Source organism: Xiphophorus couchianus, chromosome 12 (genome assembly GCF_001444195.1).
Source record: "Xiphophorus couchianus chromosome 12, X_couchianus-1.0, whole genome shotgun sequence".
In the NCBI taxonomy this organism is placed as follows: domain Eukaryota; kingdom Metazoa; phylum Chordata; class Actinopteri; order Cyprinodontiformes; family Poeciliidae; genus Xiphophorus; species Xiphophorus couchianus.
In genome coordinates, this window is record NC_040239.1 from 2,139,538 (window position 1) to 2,166,704 (window position 27,167).

The window sequence follows — 27,167 nt, forward strand, 5'->3', positions numbered from 1 at the left end:
GGGGCAATAAGGAAGGAGAGGGGGTGTTTCCCTGCAGGCGGGAGAGATGTGTGTGTGTGAACTAATCTCCCTCACATACACACACACACCCTCGGTTTCTCCCAGTCAGTCAGTTGCACTCACACGCTCGCTGAGGTCGGCAGCACAAAGCAGCGCTGCTCTCCTGTCACCAGCTCACACTCACACACACCTCGCCTCACCGAGAGGAGCTCAGACAACACACACACCTTCACTGGAGGAACGGAAGACAACACACACACACACACCTTCACTGGAGGAGGAACTGAAGCAGGAAGAAAAAGAAGAAAAGAAAAAAAAACCTCTGGAGTCGATCCAGAGACGTTTAAACCCGGATCAGGTAAGACCGGTTCATCTTTACGCTTTCTGATTCCACTGAGCTTAACGAGAACAGTGAAGGAATGAATCTGTGTGTTTTATGTTAGAGTGCTGCTGCATGAACCTCATAAAAATACTTCACAAATGGAGCACAAGAAGTTTAACTTTTGTAAAATTAGCTTTGGCAGGTCCATAAAGTCACAGTTGAATGTTTGCTGTAATAATTGTCCAGTGAGGCTGGCAGCGATTACACACCAAGTTTCTGGGCTTGTAACGCAACGTGTGGTTTCTCTGGGAGGAACTTCAGCTCTGCAGACACCGGATGTCTGCTTTGTGCTCAGGTTGCGGAAAGTTTGATGAAAATTAGAGGCAAATTTTCAAAGAAGTGAAAGAAGCTTCACCAAGAAAGCAGCTGCTGTGGTCATGTGCATGTGAACAAGTCTCTGGTTTGGGTTGAGGTGCTTGAAAAGAATCAACACAAAGCTGCTACTAGAAGTTATCGTTCCACTGTGAGAAGAAAAGCTTGTTGCATGTTTTAACTGATGTTGCTGATTTGTTGAAGCTGTTTTACTCCATTCTCACGTGAAGCGCAGCACATGTGTCAGAGAAAACTCTTTAAACTCAAGGAAAGTAAAAATACATTTGATCAGAGCTGATCAAATGATTCTGGATCAAAGAACTGAAGCTCCAGAGGTTCTAATGGTTGGAAACTTTGGACTTTTTTTCCCCAAGACTGAGTTGTTTATTTATCAGTTACTGTCAACAGCTGCTTCTGTTAATTAGCACCATTATTCAGTGAAGTGAACCAACCGGACTAATCCATAAAACACATCCCACTCACAACAAGAGAAACACATTTTATCCACCTTTACAGTTTCTACCAGATTTAGTTTCTCAGCTTCAAGGAAAAAAGGTCAGAGTTGAAAGAGACTCAGATTTGCAGAAATGTTTCCGACCGACGCTGAGCTGACGAACTTCTCCTGCGTTTGTAGTCCGATAACAAGAACAGAGGAGAGACAGAAGTCGGAGGGAGGAGAGGAGTGAATGGACTCATTGTGTGGTCAGTGTGTGTGCAGGTTGAAGAGTGTGTCTGAAAACAAACTGTGAACAATCAGCGACATTTGAGAGGTTAATGTTTCACCAAAATGTGTTCGGACTCGTTAACAAAGTACCGACATGTAACATAACTCAACGGTAATTATGATGAGTTAAGGATTTGGGGACCATAAGCTGCAACTTTAAGTCCGTTTTGATCAGAAACACACAAACCCGAAACTCACACAGGAAACCCGACAGATGATGCATCCAAAACCAAACATCAGCGATCTACGAGTGCTTTGAATTCATGTATGGAAACAAACTTGACCTTTGACTTTACTTTAAAAAATAATTAAACCCAACCAGAAACACAAGCTACTAGTTAGTGAATGAAATGGTGTCTAACAGATGAACATCCTGGTCACATCAAGTTTAATTGAATATCAAGTTTCAGCAACAAAGCAGTTCAAAGTGATTTACATGATAAAAACTCAACACAATAACCAGCTGTGAATAACAGAAATTAAAAAAAACATCATCAGAATGATCAGATATAAACCAAATGGTCTGCAGCTGATGGAAGACCGACTTTGTAATCGTCTTTCTGTGTCTCTGAAGGTTCAGACCTGAGTTCATCACTGCAACCAGATTTCCAGGAGGAAAGTTGAGAACAGAATCTCATGTGAAGTAATCACAAATTATTTAGCAACAGTTTTTAAAGAAAAAAGCAAATATTATGAGACAATATAAAATTTTACACCATAAATTAAAAAATAATCACATATTTGTGTAGCTTAACCTAACAAGCTTCTGAGTGAATATTTTTCTAGTTTAGGATTTACAGTAAATTCCAGAGATTCCTGGAAATGAAAACCTCCTGCAGTCGGCCCACAGACGGCTGACGGGTTTCTGGTGGTTTAGCTCCAGAGCTGCAGAGCTGGCGGTGGGCCGGCGGTGGGCCGGCGGTGGGCCGGCGTTAAAACTCACACCAGATGTCAGCCTCATGAACGCTGTAACCAAGTCAAGCAGTAACAGCATGTTCTGCATTTTGCCCAGATTAAATTCAATCATTTGATTTAGAGAAATAAAAGTTTTCTGTTGGTGCCGGAGTTCAGGATGTCGATCCAGTCAGGAGTTTTTTTAGCTGGTGTCTGCAGAAACCAAACCACCACAGAGCTGCGTGTTTCATCCCGTCGGATGAATAGTGACGTCTCTGCTTGTAGTCGGCCAGCAGAACCAGCTTCATGTCCAGTCTGGTCCAGTTCTGTGTGCAGCTTCAGGAAATTCTCTGTTTCAATTCCAGAAAGAGAGAAACTCTTGAATTTGTCACCATGGTAACAGACGGTTGAAACAGCCTCCTTACTGAAGGGTTTTCTGTAGTTACCATCTGAATTTCTGCTGATCGACCATTTAAAGTGAACTGTTCAAAATGAGCTGCGGGATTTATTTCCATAACGTTTTTAATGTTAAAGTTTTAATAAAAGTTATTTTATTCAAGCCATTTCCATCCATATGGATCCCAAATGTTAATGTTGCCTGATTGAAATAGTTTATGTAAACTATGAATTTTATTCTTAAGTTTTATTTTTATAGATTGAACTTTTGTTCAGTGTTTCCCCCTTCCTGTCCATTGACCCCGGTTGCCATGGTGATCCCAGCTCTGGTGATTTACAGTCTGACTGAAGGTTAAGATACTGGAGTTTATTAATCTGGTTTCCTCGTTCTGGAATGTTAAACTCAGATTATTCCCACGCAAAGTGAGTCACATTAATGTCTAACAGAGACACAACTTTTGTTCAGCTTCATTCTGACACACTTAATGTGACTTTTAAGAAAACTCATTATCAAATGCATTTCATACATTTTGTCTTATAGCAACAAAATATGAACAACTGGGAAACAGCAGGACTTTATGCAGCTGCATCAGGAATCTAATCGAATCTAATTCAAGTTTCTCAGACATTTAAAATGGGAACAAAGTCAGAACAGCAGCTAAGTTTCTCCTGACGGACAAACAAATTAGATCCCACACAACCATTAGGTCTCATTAGACAAAAAGTTCTAAACCTGAGTTATTTTACACTTCAGAAAAGTTAACATGTTTCACAGAGAGACGAACAAAACAGGATCACAAACCACCAAAGCAATTAAATCCAGCGACGGTAAACAGGCAGATCAATTAAAAAGTGATTAGGACATAAAGCAGAGTCGATAAAGTGCAGACAAGCAAAGCAGGAGCAATAAACACTCCGCCTTTAACTGATTTTATGTTCTTTTAGCTCTTTTTTCCTTATTTCTCCAAAGACTTTCTGTTTACCTCTGTAAGAAATCTGTTTCATTTCCTCTGAAAAAGCCGATGAGATTTCGACGTTTAAAGGCTTAACTACAAAAATCCTCACCCTGCGAAACTTGAACTCAGTGAAGCAAAGAGGAGGAAAAGTATCTCACTCACCTTCACACTTAATGTACAATAAAAGAGATGAAGAGAGAGAGATAGGGACAGAGCTCACAAGTTTAAAAGTTTGGTTGAATTATGAGTTTGGATGGAAAGTGAACTGGATGTTTTGGGGCTGATCTTTGTGACGGTGTTTGGTCTGAGGGTGGAGGGCGGCTGGGTTCAGACAATGTGTCCGTCCTGCTGGACACATTATGTCTGTTTGGGAACATTACTGAGCTTCAGCTCAGGGAGCAGCTTGAATAATGCATGGGCTTCATTTATGAGCAGAGAGGAACCGTCGCCTGCAGAGCTTCAACCAGGATTCAGACCAAATAAACTACATCAACATCTTCAAAAGTCAAATTTCACCTTTAACCTGATCTCATTCTGTCTGGAAATGACCCCTAAAGCCTGACCTTTGACCCCAGTTATTCCAATTTCATCCCTGAATGAGACCTTCTGACTTTTCCATCAACATGATTTCAGTTTAAACAGAAAATATGTAAAAACATTCACATCTTTTCAGCGTTTTAAATTCTGACAACGTGCAAATTTTAAAAAAGGAGCAGCTTTTGTGCGAGTGTGATCTAATTTCTCCCCGCCATCATAAAAAACGTGTTAACAGACGGCGGCGAACCCTGCTCGGTTCTGCTGGCGCCGCCAACGAGCTCGTTAACGTCCTGCACGCTCCCAGACACGCTCAGGATCAACACTTTTTACGTGTCTGTTTTATTATTGCCTCATCTGCCAGCTTTATGGCAGCGTGCTGAAGTTTGCTGCCTCCTCTGCTACATACTAATGTCTTTCCGGAGTGAGACGTTGTTTGGGCTCAGAAAACGACTGCAGACGCTGAAAGGAGACGACTGAGATCTGAGTGGGTTCAGGACTGTAATTATATTTAATCAACTTCATTTTATATTCGTGTGATTAAAACATTTATTTGAAGCTTTTCAAAGATTTTATCATTTTTTTCTCAACTGTTTGGCTTGAAAACCTTTGATTGTTTTCATATAATCTTCCCAGATAATCCCACTTAGAGCAAAGAAAGATTATTAATCTGAACACATGCAGAGGATTTCATAATCCATCTCATCAATAATTAATCACTGTCATCAATAATGGGTAACCAATCAGGCCCAAATCGTGATGCTGCTTGGTGGATTACTATGTTGATCATTTATGATACAATAATTTTGAACTTCAGGATTTAGTTCTCTTTTCTTTTTATTCTATTTTCTGATTTATTTTTGTTTTATTGCTTGATTTTAACACAATTCCACCAAAAGTCCCACAAATTTTCAATTTCAAAGATCAAAACTTTAATTCATTCCACCCATCCATCCATCCATCCATCCATCCACCCATCCATCCGTCCATCCATCCATCCATCCATCCATCCGTCCATCCATCCATCCATCCATCTCAATGTAACATTACTAGGAAAAAGTCACTGATTTTGTGTTTTGTCAACTTGTATAACAATTTGCTTAAATCTAATCTTAAATATTTTGTGTTTTAAACCTTCAGACCTGACCCGTTATGTTTGCTCTAAATAAGGCCAAAGCAACTGAAGCATTGCTCAGTTGCTCAGTTGCTCAGTTGCTCAGTTGCTCCGTTGCTGTGGTGTGTTTAGCATCGGTCCTGTTCAGGATGAGGTTCTGGGTTTGAAAAGTCGAGCTGCAGGTCAGTGTTAACAGTATTTGCTCAACCTTGTGGTGGGAGTTTATCCGGCTGGCAGTCGCTCACTCTGTCGGAGCAAAGCTTTCTCTCACACACACACACACGCCGGTGTGCACACACACGCACGCACACACACACACACACACACACACGCCGGTGTGCACACGCACGCACACACACACACACCACAAACATGTAGAGTGGAGAGGCCGTCACACTTCATTTCCTCTGAGGTGACAAGAACTCCTGGTGGCAGGCAGATGGAGGAAGGCAGCAAGTCTCCACACACACACACACACACACACACACACACACCCCGACATGCACTCACACACATGTCGATTTATGACTTCATCTGTTTTCTGGCCAGGATGTCACACAGTTAACCTAAAAATATAAGCCTCCCAATTTATTTTCTCACATCAATCCTGGTTTTTGTGAATGATGCAGCCTTACGTCTCATCATATCAACGTTTCTCCAATTTATAAATTATAAAGAAATAAAGAAACGGCTCAAGAAAACCAAGTAGATACAAGAAGTTAGCTGTGAAATGTGCAAAAATGAAATGTTATTGTTATATAAAGTTGTAAATGCAGAACAACACGGAGTTTTTTGCTCCATCCAGAATCTTGCTGCCGTTTGATCCAAAGCTTCTGGAATGTGAATAAAATTAAAAACATTCAAATATTATTGCAGATTGTAGGTAATAAATGACCCAGTTTTAAAGTTGGATCAAAGTTTTAATTTTACCCGTCGTCCTTCACGATAAACGCAGAGGTCATTTCAACGCTGGCGGCGCAGAGCTGCCGGGTTCCAGCGTCTTGCTCCAGGGCACATCAGCAGGACGGCGCTGAGCCTGAGCCAGACTGCAGGCTGACGGCTGCTGATCCTCACTGCGAACATCTTCCCTTCAGCAGGCAGGAAGACGGATGAGAGGCGACAAGCTGAGTAACAGAGAGAAACTCAGGAAGTTACAAACATTTTCAGTTTTTCTATCAGTCAAAAGGTTTGATTTTAATCCAGTGTTTCATTCTGGAGGCCAGATAAAAGTCACATATTTACATCACAAGTTCACTTGTTTTGGCTGCACTGCAAAAAGTTTCAGTTTCAAATTCAATGAGAAATAACAGATAAAATATGTTTTTAGTTTGTATTTTGATTAGGGCCATGACTTTAATGCATTAAATTCAGTTCATTAAACTTTTGACAGAATCAATCACTTTTGTTTTTTATTCGCTTGTTTCTGGTACTTCAGTAAATCTGATGAACAAACGACAGCGACGGACGAAACGTGGCTTCTGTTGATCCGCTGGACGTTCATTCATAATAACCAGACTGCTGTGTGAACGACTTCCTGTCTCACCGCATGCAGACGTCCCAGCAGAACTCGCTCTATGGTTCAATTTAAAGTTATTCAGAACCAACAGCATCATCAGAAGATCAGAACAAGATTAAAGTTACACTAAAAGTTGTGTTAAAAGTCCATTAAAAGTGTCATTATTTACTGAATGACACGTCAGGACAGCAGCCATAAACGTTCATGAAGACTCCTTCATGGTCATAACAGGTGTTATAACATGTTTATGACTCAAATGAAGTGTTACCAGTTGGATTTGTAAGGGAGAACAGACGGGAACTGGGCCGTTCAGCCTGCTGTGGAAAAGTTGGATATGAATCACAGTTGAACCAAAAACATTGTGTTGCATTTGAGACGTTGTGGTGAATAATTATTTACCGACCTTTGGAGGTTTTCCAGACACGTTCGGCTTCAGCCAGTTAAAAACCTGAAGCAGCTCGTCTTCCTGTTTCCAAATCTCAAAGGAAAATGTGTGTTTCAGTATTCTTGTAATTCATGACACAAATAAAAACGAAACCTCTCATATTCTGATCATGAAAATGTGAAAACCAGCCTCTTCTCGCTCTCTGATGTTCTGTAAAATTAAACAAGTCCCGTTAATATTCCATGTATTGATCAGGAATCTTCACCTGTTTCCAGCAGAGCGAGGAGGAATGAAAAACTCACTGCTGCAGATCTGAGGGTGACCTTGATGAAATCCAGGCAGTCGGTGGGACTTTAAATCTGAATGGCAAAAATATGTGTGTGGTTAGTGATGGCTCTCATTAATTTGCAGAGAGCCCCTCAGGATGAGTGAGTGTGCTGCGGTTTGAAGAGCAGGAAGGAGGTGGGGGTTGGGGTTAAGTAGGATGGAGATAAAACCATTTAGGAGTCATGGTCAATCAGAAGCAGCTCCTGCTTCGCTCCTCATGGCCGCCTCCTGTGTGTGAGCGCGGCAACGTGTCGGTGTGTGTCTGGGGGAATGAGTTTGTGCATCCATGTGTGTCAACATGCATTAATGAATACTGTGTGGGTGTGTGCAGGCGTGTGTGTGGGTGTGTGTAGGGGTGTGTGTGTGTGTGAGGGGCTTAGCGAGCTGGTCTGGAGAGACAAAGAAATGTCGTCCTCAAAGTGAGACCGACATTCAGGCAGGAAGATTTTTTGTCATTTTAACATTTATTTTCTAATGAATATGAATTATGACATCAGTTTTACACCCTAAGAAACTTTCACATAAACACAGTTTAAAAACTAACTGCCACCAAACACAGAACACATGTGCACAAAACTTTAGAGAAATAAAAAACAAACACAATTTTGTGATTGTAACGTTTCTTATTTAATGGAAACATCAATAAAAAACCATGAATAAGTTTGTTCAAGTGATAAATCATTCAAAAACATCGTCCTCCAACCACTTCCTGTTGTCTTCCTCGTCATTTCCGCCAGTAGCAACGTCCGGTTGCTGATCCCATGATGCAAAAAATGTTTCCATTGCAGTTTTGCGGAACACATGAATTTTGATGCAGCTGGAAAGAAAAATCACCTGCCAATAGCACAAACATCTTTCATCAAAAGAGGTTTTGAGGTTTTTTGAAATTTATTTTAGCAAATTTATTTTTGTAATTCCAACTTGCACATTTTTACGGTGAATGGAAATGCAGCTAGTGAAAGAAAAACTCAGATTATTAGTGAACAATGTGTCAACTTTTCCCCTCAACATTTTATTTCTCCTACTAATATAGTTAAACATTTCAGTTTGGTAGCTTGTTAATTAATATACAGCCTGAACCAAATATAAAGTCACTTATGAACAAAATATAAACTCCATATTTTTAAAAAACTTCTTCCCACAAAGTAAACGATGGTGCATGTAACTTTACACTGAAGAAAGAAACAACCAGACGATGTTCTGTGAACACTGAGCAGGTGCAGCGACCGGCGTGTGACTCGTTTGGAGACATCGCAGCGTTTTTGTTGAAAACACATGTGCATACATTTACACCCACAGTTTTAACCCTGCAAACTGAACTCTTGCTTAATTTGTCACCAAAAGTTTTCAGCTGTGAACTTCCTCCAGAAATATTTAAAGTAAGACTTTCCTCCTTTGTTCAGGAGATTCATTGACATATTAGAGAGAAACAAAGAAATAAAAAACAAGTTAAACTTGTGTGTGTTCCAGAATCGTCTTGGGTTATTCTTTGCCTCTGCAGCTGCATGAACTTCATTCACATGCAGCAAACACAAAGCAGCATCAGCATTCAGCAAAAGCGAAGCGTCAGGATCTAATAAGCTGAAAATCAGCCGAGTCCAACCTGCTGAACATACGAATCGGATCCTCATTAAATTCTTCCATCGGTTGCTTCCTGCTGCGCAGGTTTGGAACATTATGTTTGTTAGTTTGCAGAAGCTCATTAGACTGAACAGCACAACAACAAGTTAAAAATATAAATATATAAAAGATTAATCTTGCTGTTTTTTTCTGTCATCACTTAGAAAATGTAGTTTATAACCCAGTCACTTTATGTGATCAAAGAAACAAACTACAGAAGAAAAGAAGTGGAGACACTGGTGGAACATTTGGAGTGTAAACTCAGTTTTGGGACAAAATAATAATTTTACAGAGAATGATATTTATTATTTAATATTTATTGTAACTTTATGGCTGCAGGCAATTATGGGACTTCAGTTTGCCTGTGCAGAAAAAAGTTTCTGTAAATCAATTCTGTATCCACTGAAATCCATAAGAGTTATTAGAATCAGGAGCTTTGAGTTCAGATATAAAACAGCTGATTAATTAACGAAATGCTGCTGCAGAGACGCTGAAATGTTCGGCTTCACGGTTTATTTCAGAAAACTAGAGATGCTAACAGTCTGACAGCAAATCACCGTCTGTGATTAACGTCCTGAAAATGAAGCTTGGAAAGCAGAAAAACTGGGAGTTTTGCTGCTTTATGTTTTATTATGGTATTTTAACAAACTCCAATAATGAGAAACATTCCCATTTGTAAAGCTTCTTTTGGTCACATAAAAAAGTTTAATTTGTTCACTAAAACACTCACAATAACTACATTTAATCATATTTTCAAATTTACTGACAATTTTAATGAAAAAACAGTGAATAAAATAATAAAACTAACAATCCCGACAACATGGTCAGGTTTTTAAATATGACTAATTTGAACTTATTGTGATGAAAATAAATCTAAATCTTCCTGTGATAATAAATTTATCATGAGAAACGATAAACGATGTGATCAATAGGTGGGTGTGTCTCCAGTTTGTTCCTGACTTTGTGGGCGTGGCCAACTCTGCAGTGATGTCATTTGTTTACCTCTCTGCAGCCAGTTTCTCTGAAATCTCTGTTTGTTTGTTGCATGTTGGCAGGTGATGCAGTGATTAACTGCAAGGTTTGGACCTCCAGGTTTGACAGTTTGCAGCTCGTCATACTGAGATCTTGTCAGATTGAAAATGTTGGTTAAGATGTTTTTTTATTTGAGGAATTTTGAAGAACCACCTTCGTTCATCCACAGATTTAACCCAACGAGTGAATCAGTGAATTCAGTCTGCAGACATGGATGTGAGCGTCTGCCGTGGTGCTAAGATGTTTTCACTCTGCATATTAATAGTTAAGTGTTTGATTCTCAGGGATTTGCAGATGAGTAAATAATTAAAAATGACAACATGCTTTACATTTGAATGAATTAAATTTACATTTATGTTGAATTTTTTGAGGAAAAAAATTTCTGACTGAAATTATTTTAAGTTTGAAAATATATTTAACATTTTAACTTGAAAATGTCAAATTCATCATAAAAATCCCTAAATGAGGATAATCTCAGGACGGATGTAAAGTGAAGTGTGGTCGGATCCGCCTGGCTGAGTCCGTTTAGTTTGACAGGCGAGTTCTGAGACTCTGATCAGATTAATTATCCGATCAGAACCGAATCAACCTGATTTGTTTCTGACTGTCACTGCAGGCGCTGCAACACAACACCGCCTGTAACCCCATCATCCTCCTCCATCCTCACATCCACCCGACGCTCCGTTCCTCTCTCCCTTCATCCATCAGTCTCTGGGGTCAACCGCTCAGGTGATCTAAACAATCGTTGCCATGGCAAACTTCCAGCAGGAACCAAAACACAGCTAATGATGCTGGTCGTTAACGACTTTCATCATCAAACCTAATCTTTCATAAAAAAACAAATTACCGTGTTTTTCTTTATTTTCCGTTTCGTTGTCCTTCTGCTGTCTGTGACTCCAAACCAGAAACCCGGTTCAGGACCCGGTTAATATCTCAGAAACCCGGTTCAGGATCCGGTTAATGTCTCAGAAACCCGGTTCAGGACCCGGTTAATGTCTCAGAAACCTGGTTCAGGACCCGGTTAATATCTCAGAAACCCGGTTCAGGACCCGGTTAATATCTCAGAAACCTGGTTCAGGACCCGGTTAATGTCTCAGAAACCCGGTTCAGGATCCGGTTAATGTCTCAGAAACCCGGTTCAGGACCCGGTTAATATCTCAGAAACCCGGTTCAGGACCCGGTTAATATCTCAGCTCACTGGCCCGTGATGAAGTTGACCAGACACAACTTGCTCCCCTCCATCTGTCGGCTCGTCCTCGTTCCAGAGAGCCGCGACGCGTGACGCTCACATGTTCTGCTAAAAACAAACACCCAGAGAAACAAACCCCCCGCTGACCCGTTTCCCTCAGAGGCAGTTGGGTTAAATCACCCTGACAGGCCAGCGCTCCTCACCGCCAGGCCAGGCTGTCGCTGCCAGAAAAAACACATATGTTACATGTCTATAAATGCGCTGGAACATGCGTGTTGGCAGCCAGGCGTGATGTGTTGGATGTCGATATATTTACAGAGCATCACTTCAAAATCTCAACCAACACTTTAACCACGGAGGAATCATTTGAGGCGCTGAAGTTTCTGAGGTTAGAAGTCTTTACTTGTTTTTTATTAATTGAGGCGACTATGAGAAAGTTGGTGTTTTGATTTAAATCTGTTTTTAAAACATTTGAAGTGATGGTGCTGCTGTCGACTAATCATCAATTAAAGGGACGGTATCATAAAAACTGACTTGATTTTAGCTTCATTCATGTTTTAATGTTATTCCCTCGTCAAAAACTGACCTGGAGTTTTGCCCTGATTCTTTCATGCACGTTTGAGAAATCCTTTAATCTCCATGGCAACCATTCAGCTATGCAAAACGCCTGAGTGGACCTAGCCCCGCCCTCGAGGTGCAGCTCCTCCCCCAACCAGCCAGCAGGAACTGAATCAAAGTGGGATGAATATTGTCACAGTTTCCAGTATGTAGTCGCGTCACGCTGCGGATCCTAACCTCCAGAAACACTTAAAAAAATTAAAAACATTTAATCGCCTTCCTAAAATAACGGTTTGTTATTTTTTTGTAAAAAAAAAAATAAAAAAATTGTCAAAACTTCCTTATTTTAGGAAGGTGACATTATGAAATATTTGATGCTCTTAAATCTGAATTAAACTGCCTGTGAAAAACTGTTTTGGACGCCATGAAAGCATAAATATTGTTTGTGATTTAGCCAGTTTCCACATCTGGGTCATCAAGTGAAAAGTGTGTTTACAGGTTTGTGACTAAAACCAGGTCCACCCAGTGTGACTCAGCCTGGCGTCCAGATTATCGTGTCAAACAGAGAGTAAACACGCACAGCTGTCATGAACAGGGAACTCACAGCAAACAGAAAAAACCTTCTTTATTATTTTTCTGGCACAAAGACACTTCAAACACTTTCAGGTTTCAAACAGTATTAACTTTTTTAAAGTTTTTATTTACCAGACAGGAAACAGGGTGTGTCCAAATTCAGGGCAGCGTCTTTCCAGGCACGATTACATCACAGCTTTCAGTTAACGCTGTCCAAATTCAAGGACTCCCTCAGATGCATCGTCCTTTTCCCCCGATTTGAAGGACGGGTCTGCTGCGTCCTCTGCAGCCCTGGAGAGGATTACAGTTTTCATATATCAATAAAAAATAAAATCTAAAACCTTAAAGTGGTTGAGTTGTTAAGCCGTTCAAATTTGGGTGAACATGTTTTTGATATAATAAAAAAAAAAAGTATTAATTTAATGAATTGTAAATGATTACAAAAGAAGTAATAAAAAAGCTCAGCAAGGTTTCAAGCTCCATTTTTCACGGTTGCTAGGCGACCGGACGAACGCCAATATAAGGTCTGGAATAAGAAAAGTTACATCCGTGCATGCTTAGCCGCAGGATTCGGGTTCAAAACGTGTTTTAGCTGTAAGGTTTGAATTGCAGTACGAGTCGTTTTCATTTTTTGTCCCGCAGTTTGGCACTCTGACAGAAAAAACTTCTCATAAAACTTTTTATTAAACTTTAACAGAAAACGATTTGAATTTATTTAAAATGCAACAGAAACAGAGATAGAAAAGAACATTTATAAAGTAAAGGAGATAAGATAAGTCAACACGCTAGACGTCTGCTGCTACCAGCAGAAACCAAACCAAACCGTTTTACCATAAAGTTGTTTTTAATTTATTCTTATTAAATCTAAATTTACTCCAATAAAAATCCCACTGAGATCAAATTCTGTTTTACAGGAGTTTATGGCTGGAGCTGAATTGAGAGCAGCAGATTGAACACAAGGAGCTTCAGCACTGAGCAGTGATGTGTGTCTACCAACATAAACCAGCAGCAGATTTACTCTGAGACACAATTTACTGTTTCACTCAGATTTCTCTTCACCAGAGGGAAGAGAGCCTGAAACAAAAGACGACAGAGTTCATTATTTCTGCTTCAGGATTTTGGCTTCTGTTGGTAGTTTATGTAATTGCAGCCAAACGTATTTCCCCGCTGGCAGTGAACCTGTTTTCAACCCAGGAAACATGTGCAGGTGTGTAAATATTAAAGATGAGAGAAATTGTGTCTCCTGGTGTTCCTGACCATTCCTGACCATTCTACTGGCTTTCTGTCCCAACTCTTTAAATCCAAAAGGCTCACGCTGAAACCGGGCCAGCTGGCTGCAAACACAAAAACAACATGCATGCAGACAGCAGAGCTCAGGCCAGCCGAGGCGCCGCCACACGCAGCCCACAACACCGACTAATTACACCCAAATTTACACACCAGGGTTGGGTTTCCATATGCACAAACACACGGCTGTAAAAATGTCTCGCTGCTCTACGTACGGACACACTGCCACCCGGATCGCTTTGATAAAGTGATTTCATAATTACAAATTCCCTCCCTGCAGCAGAGACGCACGAAGTTCACCACACACATAAAGGAGAAAAGAGGCGGCACAATTTGGCATTTGATATGGTTGACCCAGATCTGGGAGCGTGCGTGGCTGAAGAGTTGGGGAGGAGGGAAGAGTTGGGGAGGAGGAGGAGGAGGAGGAGGAGGAGGAGGAGAGGAGAGGAGAGGAGAGGAGAGGAGAGGAGAGGAGAGGAGAGGAGAGGAGAGGAGAGGAGAGGAGAGGAGAGGAGAGGAGAGGAGAGGAGAGGAGAGGAGAGGAGAGGAGAGGAGAGGAGAGGAGAGGTTATCTGGGTGTTTTGTGTGAGTGAATCAGATGATGAAGGAGCTGAAGGCTGGCTGGTGTCGCTCCTGGAAGGGCTCTTTTTCCAAAAGAGTGTAATTTAAAACGCAGCGTGAGGTTGATGAGCTGAAATGGACGGATACGACAGAAGGTCAGAGCGACTGAGACTTTGACCAAGAGCAGAAAAAATGAATCAAAAAGAACGATTTGGTGTTGGAGCCTCTGTTTAAATATGATTTCTGTTTTTTTCTTGATTATTTACTCGCTTGGCAATAGAAAGAAGTCGACTGAATTATTGAAATCGCCTCAGCTTGATGCTAATCATCAATAATTTGCTCCAAATCTTGAAAGCCAGTAGAAAAATCAAAAATTCGCCACCATGAGTTACTGGAGCAGAGCTGGAGAGGAATCACATGAAAACAACAACAGCAGAAATTTTAAATCCATGAACTGACATTTAAAATGTTTGGTCCAGAAAAGAAACGGTCAGCAGCCACGAATTCATCGGCCTCCTGCGTCGGCAACAGGAGGACAAGAAGAAAACCGCCATCATCATCAAAATGGTCACAAAGAAGCTGCTGCTATGGAAACCAGTTTTAAAGGCTTGTAGGTAACATTACAGTAAGAGATACAGTAGGAATCCAAGCAACTGTCTCCTGCACAGAGACACCAGCTGGTGTCAGGATCAGGAGGCAACAGAAACGAGTTCATTTGCTGCAAGAATTCATTCAGTACCAAACTGAAATTCTGCAGGAAGAACAAAGACGGTTAAAGGAAACTGGAGCAAATTGTCGTATTGGTTGTGGAACATCTGGATAAATTGTTCAATTTTCATCACCACGAACGACGAATGACATCAGAACTACGTTCACACCACGTTTATTCCGCTTTGGTCCAACTCCAGTCCATTTGTCTACGAGGTCCGGTTCGTTTGTGGAGATGTGAATGTGAATCAAACTCTGGTCCGAAACCTCGGCTCGGTTCGGTTGTTGTGAACTCTGGTACGATTTGGATGCATATGAATGCCAAGCAGACCGTAGACTGCTCCAAAAGCAGGAAGTGGACTACAGCGCAGGGCATTCTGGGTAAATACGACCAGAACAAACAAACATGCTAGTGGGAGAAATCATCCAATCGCTAAACTCTGACGCCACTCGTGTGTGAAGGAGGAAGTTGTGCTCAGTGTCGTCTTCAGAGGTTTTCATGTTATTTCCTTCAGTAATGTTTGGTGCAGCGCCCCCACAGGCCGGGAGGTTTTGGTTTGGCAGAGTCAAAGTGAAGCGCAGCAACCGAAAATTTAACAAATATGTCAGATTTTGTTCCCCAGTCAAAGTCTACTGGACTAAATTCTTCCAACAATCCAGGACTAATTCAGTGATGTCTGGTTTGTTTCAAGCATGAAGGAGAAATAAAAGCTGTTTGGGTTTAACAGGACGTTAACAGGACGCCTGGATTTTACCCAACAGTCATAATCTACAGGAAATAGATTTATAGACATTATAAATAAAAAGAGTCAGTACTCTAAATGTTGATTCTTCACTGTCAGTGGGACATAACCTGAGAAAACTCCATAAATATATTAAATTAATGCAACATACATAATAGAATATTAAAGAAACCTTTAAAGATTACAGCTTTTCTTGTTGTTTATCTGAAAACAGCATAAGTCAGTATTTTTGTCATTTTCTTTGTTTGATATTTTCAAAGATCAAATCAGCACATTTGTTTTTTTGCCCCTTTAAAAATCAAAATGCTGCACTTGAATGTGGAAGCATTTTGCTCTTGATTATGATTCATACCAGATTTTGTCTCCAAGTTTCCCAGTAAAACTTTTTTTTTTGCAAAGTTATTTTGAATTTTGCTGATGGCATCAACTGTTTCTGATGTAATGTGTTAAAATATGCATAAAAACATTAATGGAAACACACTGCCATTAAATAATTAATGTGATTTTTACCATGCAACTTCTGGCTTGCTGCATATTCTGTCTGTTGTTTGCAGAAATCCCAGATATCTCCTTTATGCAGATGATACTGTAGTTATATTAATACGAGCAGCAAAGACAAACACTTCAAAGAATAAAAAGCTCCCTAAGCCTTCAGTATCAGATCTGTTTGCACTTCTTTCTTTCTTACTGAATACATATTTAATTTTTAAAGGTCTTTCAGAAGAAGCAGCTCTGACTCCTGCCCACAGCTTCAGCTGCTGCTTTAGAGCCTTGAACTCCCACAAAAGAACCTGGACAGACCAAACTTCTTCACTTCAATGGAGGTTTTGAAAGTCTTTTCAAAAATGTTTTCATTTCTCACTCATGTTCCTTTCATCTTTATGTTGAACTCTGAAAGACCTGCAAGGGGAAAAGAAGATTTTTCTTTTCACAGTGAAGAAAAAAACACTTTGGCTGCATCTGCTGAAGGCGAAAGGACAAAGATGGAAGTGAAGATGGTTTGGAGAGTTTTTCTTCAGTCTCATGTTCCTCACCAGTCTGATTCCTGCTGGTTTCTGCCCTCCTTTCCTGTTTCTTTCCAACGGGATAACGCCACAAACACAGGGAGAGCGCCAGTGGTTGTCCTGTTCCCAAAGCGTGACCGATTCACGTCTCTCTCTAGATTTCTCCATCTATTCTGATTACAGACTCCCCTCTGAGTGTTGGCCGTCTCCTCTCCGGGCGGGTAATGGGAACGCGATGGGAAATAGGAGCAGCCTCGTTACATTTCCTTTGTTAGTGGGAAAAGCAATCATCTCTGAGTGTGTTTGTTGCAATCATTGGTGGGGCTGTGAGAAAGTGTGGCTGTGATGGAAGTTTGGAGGCAAAGATGCAGAAACGGTTTGGAAATCTAAACTGGAAGAATAAAGAGGTGGATGGAGGACGGCTGGATGAAAAGGAAGGAGAGTTTTATCAGACTTTTTCAGCCTTAGTGATGCGACAGGCTTGGCAGCCCGAGGCGGTCCACCATGAAGCCCCCTACCAGGAACAATCCCCTCCTGCCTTACATATTTTCCTGTGGAGATAGATGCACGCTGTACCTCCACCCGATCCGTCGTCTTCGCCACCAGCTTCCTCCTTCCCTGCCACCCTCCGTCTCTTTGTACAGGATAATCCCTCCCCCACTTCCCAAATGCCACCGCTCGGTAGAAAGACATTTCCAAGAGGCAGTCACATGCTGTCTGCTCACACAAAGGAGCGCGGCTCTGCACACGCTCACCCCAACATGCAGGCAAACACAAACAGACACAACTCGTCCCAAAAAGCAGATGGCAGCATCTGCCTTTCACAGATAATTAAACTCCAACCTTCCTCCGTTTCTGCTGTTTTCCCTCCGTCCCGTCTTCTTTCCAAATTCGCATGTTTGCCATTAAGGCGGTTCATGCATCATTAACGGCCTTGGCGTTGTTGTTGTTGTTGTTTGCTCTCTCTTTCCACGCTGCCTAATGTGAATCACAAGAAGGCAAAGACAGGGACTTGCAATGACTCATGTGAGGCTCATTGAGCAGAGCTGAGGGGAAACTTAGAGCTCATATGGTGCAGATAAAGACGGAGGGGCAGCCGACCAGACAAATCGCTGCTCGTCACCTAAACTTTCCTTCTGAATCACCAGACTGCCTGAGGCCAAAGAAACAATTATCTTTGCCTTGAGGATAAAAATTATCATTGAGATGATAAATACATGAAGACAACAATAGTTTATGCATCTCAACAGTCCGTTTCTGGACAAACGGACTGGAGTTTGATTAAAGTGAACTAAACAGAGCCGGAGTGAATTCAGCCTAAAACTCTCCAGAATCTGATGAATTCACAAAGCATCAAATCTAATCTAATAAAATCTAATCAAAGGAACCAGATTACCGGACCTGAAACCTGCAGAACGGAGTTTATGAAGAGCTAAATTTAATAACCGCTTAATATAATGCAACTTAATTTTCTTATTTCTCGTCTCACAGTTGGAAGCCCGGTCTGTATGGACATATTAAACTGATTTTTTTTATGTTTTACCACATTATTAACCTCTGTGAGAGATAATAATCTGAAATGAATGCAGAGCCTTTGTCCCTCTTCACACAGTCATTTTTTATATCTTCTTAATGGTGGCATCATTAAAATTAAAATCAGATGAGCAACATGGCGTCTAAATATCAGAAATAAGCTTCATATTTAAATATAAAATGTTTATTTTCATGGAAATCATCTTTGAAAATAACTTTTCTGCCGTTTTCTCAGCCTTTCTGGCTTCGGTTCAACAGCCGTTATATTTGGGTCAAACAGAATTAACCTTATTTTTGCTGAGCATCAAGGTCTAATCAGCGCTTTCTGTCTGTCTGGGTCTGACATGTGCATGGAGCCGTTTCCCATTTCTGCATCCAACTCTGTCTCCTTTCGTGCTTGTCAAGATTAAAAGTTCACCGAGTCAAAAATATTTCAGGGCAGGAAGGTGCAACTTGTGTTTTATTAATGAGCAGCTAAGAGGCTGCTGCAGGGCATCCCCCATTAGCATAGTGCTGGGTTCGTTAGCTGATCCGCATAAACAGGGCAGGATTGGAGCAACTCAGAGACCAGATCTGGAGCAGGAGAAGCAGCAGAGGTTAGGCAGCGCAGGTGAAGACGAGCAGGAAGGTGTGAGCCCTGAAAGACGGGGGCAAAGGTCACAGAGAGCGGCGGAGAGAAGACAGGAGAATATTCCATTTTACAGGGAAGTCACAAGGGATTTGTGCAACCACTTAACACAAGACAAGTGTCTCTCCCTGCACACCCACACACACACACACACACACATACACCAAGCTCCCTAAAGGTATCTGTCTTTGTCTGACGGTCTCACTGAACACGCCCTGCATGGTGGCATCCACAGATTTACCGCTGCTGCTTCTCTGAATGAGTCATCAGTTCTGACTGCAACCTTAGCAAAATGTTTAAAGAAATGGATTTATAAAGCTTCAAATGGTGCAGAGGAAAAGTACAGGCATGTAATAAATAAATGAAAATATCAGTGGAAGCTAATCTGAGCTAAAATAGTGAAACTGATACAAAGAGCTGGGCAATAAATCAATAACAATAAATATATTGCAGTAAAAACACGTGATCAATAATAGATAATACATCTGATAGAATATTCAGTAATTTATCTTAACTCTGATTATTATTTGTTTATTTCATTCATTTAGTTTAAATGAATAAATCACATGTTGACAAACATTTTGAATGAAAAGGAAAAGTTTGAAGAAAATTATCTGTTCATTACATTTCAACTAAACATCAACCAACCATCATCCATATGGAAACATGTTTAAACAAAACCAGGCCGTGTGTGTGTGTGTGTGGGTGGGTGTGTGGGGGTGTGCGTGGGTGTGTGTGGGCGTGTGTGTGTGTGTGTGTTTGATCAGGATGTGAACCGATCAGCTGATTAATCCACAATCCTTTCTTAGCATCAACGTTTTGGACACGTGATCAACTTTCAGACGAAGACAATCAAACGACGACATCCTGGTCAAAGTGCTGAGATAAAAGCAGCGATAAAATTTAACAGCCAGTTAAAGCTATTAAGATGTTCATCTTTCCAGAGGTAAAAGGAAACATAACTCTGCTGCAAACTGATCGGAGATGATGCTGCAGATATAAAATCTGTTCCTTCCTGCTATTAAAAATCTGCTGCTGGTTCTGGACAGCTGGTAAAAGAAAGAGCAGCACATTCACTAATGGACAACAAAAACAATGTCGAAATATTCACGTTAAAAAAGCAAAAACCAAACAAAACACATCAGTAAGAACCAGGAGCTCCACTCAGTTCAAACATTCACTTCAGTTCATGTGTCACATTTTTAAAAAACAAAATTATTATAATTTCACCTCTGTTGTTTTGGCTCCACAAATTATTGTTTTGTTTAGGATTGTAATTATTTTGTACACAAGTGAAAGTCTGAATATGTCCCTTATTCTGCTTTATGAAAGACAGAATTATAGAAAAATTGCTAATACAAAATGCATGAGTGCATTACTTAGACTGTGTTGTGCAGTATAACAGTTTAAATCTGTGATCAATAATTAGATGGTTTTTAATAACTGATGATGAACATGTTGGATTTTTTCTCATTTTGAAGGAAAATTTAAATAAATCTTCTATAATGAGAAAAAGAAAAACCCCCTGATAAAAACATGGTTGAATTTTGGTTTTGTTTTTTCAACCAAAACATCAACCTGAGCAGCTGCACACAGAAACCCTGGGCAGCGGCGTACGCAGGGGGTCCCAGCGGGGCGAGGAGGCGGAGGCCGGACGGTGACGCCGGCGTCTCCAGGTCGGGGATAACGCAGAAGGTCGGGGCCGCCCGCCGCTCCCTGATGGCGCAATTAGAGCTCCGCTACAGGAAAAACGTGAAACATGGTCTCTCCTCTGAACCAGAACATTGTTACACTAATTAATAACTTGGCCCAGTCGGGGCAGCTTTAAACCGCAGGAACATGAATAACGGCGGCAGCAGCAGCAAACAGGAGGAAGGATTTCACTGAAGCAAATCCACGACCTTTTAAAATATAAGAAATGTATTCATGTGTCATTTTACACCTGCAGTGTGCTAAAGTTTAAAGGCAGAGTAAGTCAGAAACCTGGATAGCTAGCGTTAGCTTTAGCATGACGCAGAGAGAAAACATGGCAGAACCCAGACTGGACCTGAGACCTGCGACCCAAACTGATGTTACAGCAAACAAAACCTTCAACCATTTGATTGTTTCCTCTCATATCTATGTTTAAGAACTCAAAGTTTCTCAAACATCCCTGAAAAAACCAAAGCAACAGTTCAGATTTGTTTCTGATGACTGAATAACAACATGATGAAAACCCAAATAAACATGAAATTGGGCCTCTGTCTCTTTAAGAAGCTCCTGCTCTTTCTGTCATCACAACATGGCTCCTCCATTAAACCTTTAACAACATTTTTATCAGCGTTGCTCTGTGCAGCAGCTCAATAATGAGCTCAATATTTCCATCAGTTATTACTTATCACCCGGTTCTGGTTTGGTTTGGTTCTGTTTGGCGCCAGACGGCGTTACGCTTTTGTTTTGAGTGAGAGTTTTATGGTGCGAACCGCTGTCACAGTGGCCTGATGTTCTGATTTGTGATCAGGCTTCGATTTGTAAATACGACTCGTGATCACCAAACCAACCTGTGATGTCATCATTTAAACCCTAAAATAAATCCTTTGTTCTGGATCTGCTGGTTCATTCTGGCTCTTTTTGGTCAGTTTCCCAGTAAACCATCCAGTTTCCTTCCAGAATAAAACAACAAGCAGATAAAAGTCCATAACTGGACAGAAATCCAAACATAGAGAATATGAAATGTTTTCTCAAGTAAGAAGTTGAGCTTATGGAAATCCTTTACTCCTGAGTTGTGATCATGCACGTCTCATGGCCTTCAGTTCTGCCGCCAGCCATCAGTTTTCCTCTAACAGAAGCTTGTAAACCAGCAGCTGTTACCGCAGAAGGCTGAGCAGCTGATTGGTTCTGGAACGTCGTCATGACGCTCAGCATGTGAAGCTGATCACAAGTTTGTTTCTTTTTGCATCACATGAAGCTATTTTAGGTTCAAAGCTGTTAAAAAAAGTATTGTGTGAAAGAAACGTTGTCACCCATTTATGCATTTGCAAAAATATTCTTTGTTGCAGCTGAAAACACCTGCAGTCAAACTCCTGATCAGTTTTACGCTCATCTGCATCCTGTCAACATCCATCCATCTCCTCTCAACCTGGATTCACATTTTAACGCCTTCAGCCTATAATCATATCGCAGCTCCGCAGTCTGAGTCCGGATCCAGACTTTTCGTAAAACGGCCCATTAATGCAAACTTATGAGCTCATAAAACAGTTGAATGAACATGTGCAGAATGTGAGATGAAAAGAAATTACAGCCAAGCTGCAGGCTTACGATCCTAATGGCTGAGATCTTCCACTGCTGGAAGGAGGAGATGCAGATTTCTTCTCCTTGCATGGAGTTCGGCCTCCTGCTGGGGCAGGAAGGGCAGAAGCTGCTCTGCACATCAGAGACACCAAGACTGAACCCAACGCCAGCCTGGATCCATGTGGCTTAGAAATTCATGTTCATGTTTCATAGAGATGAAACAATTAATCTGGTCAATCAATTATTGAAACAATCATAAACTAATAATCTAGTAAAAACTAATCTAGTAACTGATTAATTGTTAACTACAGTATACAGACTCAAAAAAGGCAATTTACTAAAAAAAACAACTAATTTAAAGCAGAAATTAAGACAAAACTGTGCAAAATATGAAGACTTAGCAAAAAAAATCAGTTTTAGCTTCACTCAGTTCAGATTCACTAAAGTAAATATATTTTATTGCATTTTAGGAAATAAAATGTATATTTTCTTTTTCAAAGTTGGAATTTAATTATTTGTTTATTTTCATATTTCAATGTTTTTCTAATATATATAAAAAAACTTCAGTGGTTCAATAAAAAATGTGAAGAATTTTCCAATTTTCTTTTCTGATTAATTATCAGAATAACTTCATCGATTAATCGATTACCAGACTAATCAATGCTTGCAGTCCTAATGTTTTGTATTATTCAGGTTTGACAGGAAATGATCAAATGTTGTTTTTTTTTTCTTTAATAATTGTAATGTTTTGACCTGAGAGGTTCAGAATCTCATGACTCCCAAAAAACGGCTTTTTATTAGAAATATTTTTTGAGTTATTTGCATTTAAAATGAACAAATTTCACTTCATCTGCAGCAAAACCAGCAGAAAACTTGAGAATCGTATCTAATCTTCAGCAGGAAGTAAAAGCAGACATTCATCTTTCTGTTTCTCTTCTCAGGTTGTGAAATTGAGGCGCGTCCCCCTGAGGCCCCCTGCTGACTGACAGCAAGCACTGCGTGGGAGCTCAATGAGTGTGTGCTGCTAACCGGCGCTCCACCTGAGTGTGTGTGTGTGTGTGTGTGTGTGTGTGTGTGTGTGTGTGTGTGTGTGTGTGTGTGTGTGTGTGTGGCACCATGCTGTGGACGGTGCTGCTGGCGCTGCTGGTGCTTCTCCTGCTGCAGACTCAGCTCTCTGTTTGCTTACGGGATCTGCGCAGCGGGGCGTCCGTTTCGCCTCTTCACTCTCCTCCTCCATCCTCTTCCTCCACCTCCTCAGCATCATCATCATCCTCCTCCTCTTACAACGCCACCCAGCAGCGGCTGCCCGGAGCTGTTATCATTGGCGTGCGGAAAGGCGGCACCAGAGCCCTGCTGGAGATGCTCAACCTGCACCCAGACGTGGAGGTGGCGAAGGCCGAGGTAAAACCGACCGAATCAATCAGGGTTTGTGAAGCATAACCTCAACTTTTAGTCATCATGATTAAAGTTGTATAAATCTTACTGCACAGTTCGTCTGTTTGACTGAAACCTTTGCTTTCTCTGGGTGGGTTTAGGTCATTTAAAGCCGTGTAACTTTGACAGGCACATTTTAGATGAAACACACAGCAAAGATTTAAGTGAGTCCTTTGAAGAAAATTATAGACAAATGACTTCTTATGTTGTAGACGTAAATAATCACGCTGTCAGGATGGAGGGTTGCTTTGTGGTTTGGTTTTCTCCTGGGTTTGCAGTTTTTATCTTTAGTTTCTGTTTGGATTTTCCATGATTAATGATTAATGATTAATGATTAATCATGATAATCATGATAATCATGATTAATCGTTTCAGCCCTCGTTTGTTGATTCTTCCTTTTTAAACCTTTCCCAGGTCCACTACTTCAACGTGGAGGAACACTTCCGCCGGGGTCTGGCCTGGTACCGAGCCCAGATGCCCTTCACCCTGCCGGGCCAGCTGACGGTGGAGAAGACCCCCGGCTACTTCGCAGCCCCCCAGGTTCCAGTTCGGGTGTGGGACATGAACCCGGCCGTCCGGCTGCTGCTCATCGTCAGGGACCCGGCGGAGAGGCTGGTCTCCGACTACACCCAGGTCCTCCACAACCGCCTGACGCAGCACAAGCCCTACCAGCCGCTGGACGAGCTGCTGCTCCACGAGGGCCACATCAACCACGGCTACAAGGCGCTGCAGAGGAGCCTGTACCATCTGCACCTGGCCCGCTGGCTGGAGGTCTTCCCCCGGGAGCAGATCCACGTGGTGGACGGCGATGCGCTCATTCGGGACCCGTTCCCGGAGCTGAGGAAGGCGGAACGGTTCCTGGACCTTCCACCCAGGATAAACCCCAGCAACTTTTACTTCAACACCACCAAAGGCTTCTACTGCCTCCTGTCCGCCGGACACGACAAGTGCCTGGACGAGTCTAAAGGCCGACCGCACGCTCCGCTGAGCGCGCAGGCCTTGAAGAAGCTCTGCCGGTACTTCAGGAAGCCCAACAAACGTTTCTTTGAGATGGTGGGAAGGTCGTTCTCCTGGTGCTGATGAAACTGTCAGGGACAGAAAACTGTTTCTGATGGCAGATGATGTTTTTCTAAATACCTTCTCAGGTATAAATGTGCTGCATTCATGTGGAAGTGACTGAAAATCTGGTGGATAAAACCCGAACCAAGCCGGTGCCTCTTCAGAAACAACAAAGCTACAACAACTGTGCCATTAAAAAGCTGGGATCAACCTGTTGGCTCGGTTCTGGAGCTGAGCAGACGGCTGCCATGTCTGATTGTTGCACTAATGACCAAATTGCATTAAAAGTCAATCAGTGTAAATATTCTCGGTTCAGAAGATCTCGCTCTCATTTCTGGACGGCTGTACAGAAATGTTTGCTTTGTGAAACGTTTCGTTTCTCATCAGCTGCTTTTGTTTTCGTTCTGTTAGAAAATCTTAGTAAAGACAGGAAGTGTCTTGTAAACGTTTTCTTACCTTTTCAACTTTCTCACATTTCGTCATGTTACGACCAAAAACTTGAATCCATTTTATGTGCTACAGAAGTCAAAACATCATTTTGAAGTGGAATAAAATTATTTCTAAAGAATATTACTGCAAATTTTACAAAGCGCAGCATGAATTCCTATTAACTGTCTTTTATTTCAATACACATAAATAAAATAAATGCAAACTTTCCCATTCAGAAGTCGCCTCAAATCCATGTGTGAGTAATTTAGCATCAGAATAAATCTAATAAGAAAAAACTAAAAATAAAGAAAATCGATCACGATGGAACAAGAAGGTGAAAAACCAAAACAACTCAGGATCCTGACATTAGTTCTCCTGGTCCTCCTGGACCGATTCACTGAACGAGGAACTTAACCAGAAACCATGAAGCACATTGTAACTGGAGGAGCTGCAGAAATGCACAGCTCAGGTGGGAGAACCTGACAATATGGCAGCTGTTAGGCCTGAACTCTAAAAATCACAACAAAGAAAACTCAATGTTTGGTACAAAACCTACAGGAAACATACAGAAAAATGTTCTTTAATCAGATGAGACCAAAACTAAACCTGCAGGTTTCCATGCAAAACAGCAGAAAACTAAAAGTTCCCATCCGACACCAACAGCAGCTGCTGCACAGTTTGAAATGAATCCCTTAATGGAAACAACATTATAAAAAACTCAGGATTTTCAATGAAACCTTTTTGTGCTAGAATGAGGCGGTTTTGCAAATCTGCAATGGAAACACTTTTCTCACATCACACAAGCCACGCGGCCAAAAAGACAAAGACGACGACAGGAAGCAGCAGGACGATGATATCGACGCACCTTGTTTCTTATTAGAAAAAATCTCAGCATCTCATCGTTCAGAAAGCGTTGTGTCATGCAAAGTGCTGAATATCGCATCTATACAGAGCCACGTACTTCAAATTAATTTCAATAAAAATGTGAAAACTATGAATTCTTTTCCTCCACTGCAGAAGCGTGCTCCTTGGTGTTGGTCTTTCTCTGACATCCCAATGAAACGCATTGAAGTTTATAGTCACAACATGACAAAATGTGATGAAGGGTACCGATACTTTAGCACTGCATTGTGTGTATATATTGTATTTCTAGCCCTTTTTTAATGACACATTTTCATTTACTTTACAAGTGAAGCCCAACATGGTGTTATTGTTAATATCTGTAGTTTTTTTCCTAACGTCCTAATAAATGCATTCAGACTTTATTCTGTCTCCTGCCTGAGTGCAGAAATCAGCTTTAAAGGGTTTGAACACATCAAACATAAATGAGCAAACGGGGAAACCTAAAGAAGACGTTCCCTGTCAGAAAGTCGGTCTTTACATCCAGCATCAAAGCAGCTCCGTTTCATCACCGACGTTTTCCTGACAGGAAGTTAAATCACCACCGACTGTAAGCAGCAGCTGCAGGTCAGCAGATGAGTTCACTCTGTCTCTTTATTCAACCTCCAGCCATGTTTACATCAGATAACAGTTATAAAGATGCTTTAGCTATCCACTAATAAAGGACATGGTGCCTTTTTGTAAGATTTTCATGATCCTAAAATCAGCTGCTTTGTTATTGTTCATGTTTTTCCTTGGTTATAAATCATAACCGTAAAAACCTCCATGCATTGAGGCTTTGAGGAAAACGGTTTCTGCAGGTTATAACGACACCGTGAGGAAAACGGAGCAGAATCAGAGCTGAAGGCTGACCTCCGCCTGCCTCACCGCTCCCAGGAGAAACACGGAGACAAAGACAGGCAGGGCGAAGGATGGAGACGTACACAGATTATTCTTTGAAGACATGAACAGTCTTTCGAGTCTTCTCTGGTCAGGACAATACGGCTGAAGTCACTTTCAATCATAAGGTAGCTTTACATCAACAGTTCATGACTTTGAAGAAGCTTCTTTACCAACTTTGTGCTGACCTGAGAGTGAATCTCAGGTCAGTTTCACTTTA

The 27,167-nt window shown here is 41.3% G+C and overlaps 1 protein-coding gene across 2 annotated transcripts; it reads left to right on the top strand.

Moving 5' to 3' along the window:
• Positions 1 to 26,433, top strand: hs3st1l2 (heparan sulfate (glucosamine) 3-O-sulfotransferase 1-like 2). Of its 2 annotated transcripts, XM_028033094.1 has the most exons (4): positions 1 to 358; positions 10,809 to 10,921; positions 23,188 to 23,647; positions 24,095 to 26,433. In XM_028033094.1, exons 3-4 carry the CDS (start codon positions 23,363 to 23,365, stop codon positions 24,758 to 24,760), a joined length of 951 nt encoding a protein of 316 aa, XP_027888895.1. In that variant the 5' UTR covers positions 1 to 358; positions 10,809 to 10,921; positions 23,188 to 23,362; the 3' UTR covers positions 24,761 to 26,433. The 2 variants fall into 2 exon arrangements, with proteins under 2 accessions (XP_027888895.1, XP_027888894.1); XM_028033093.1 differs by lacking the exon at positions 10,809 to 10,921.
• Positions 26,434 to 27,167: the final 734 nt, after the last annotated feature.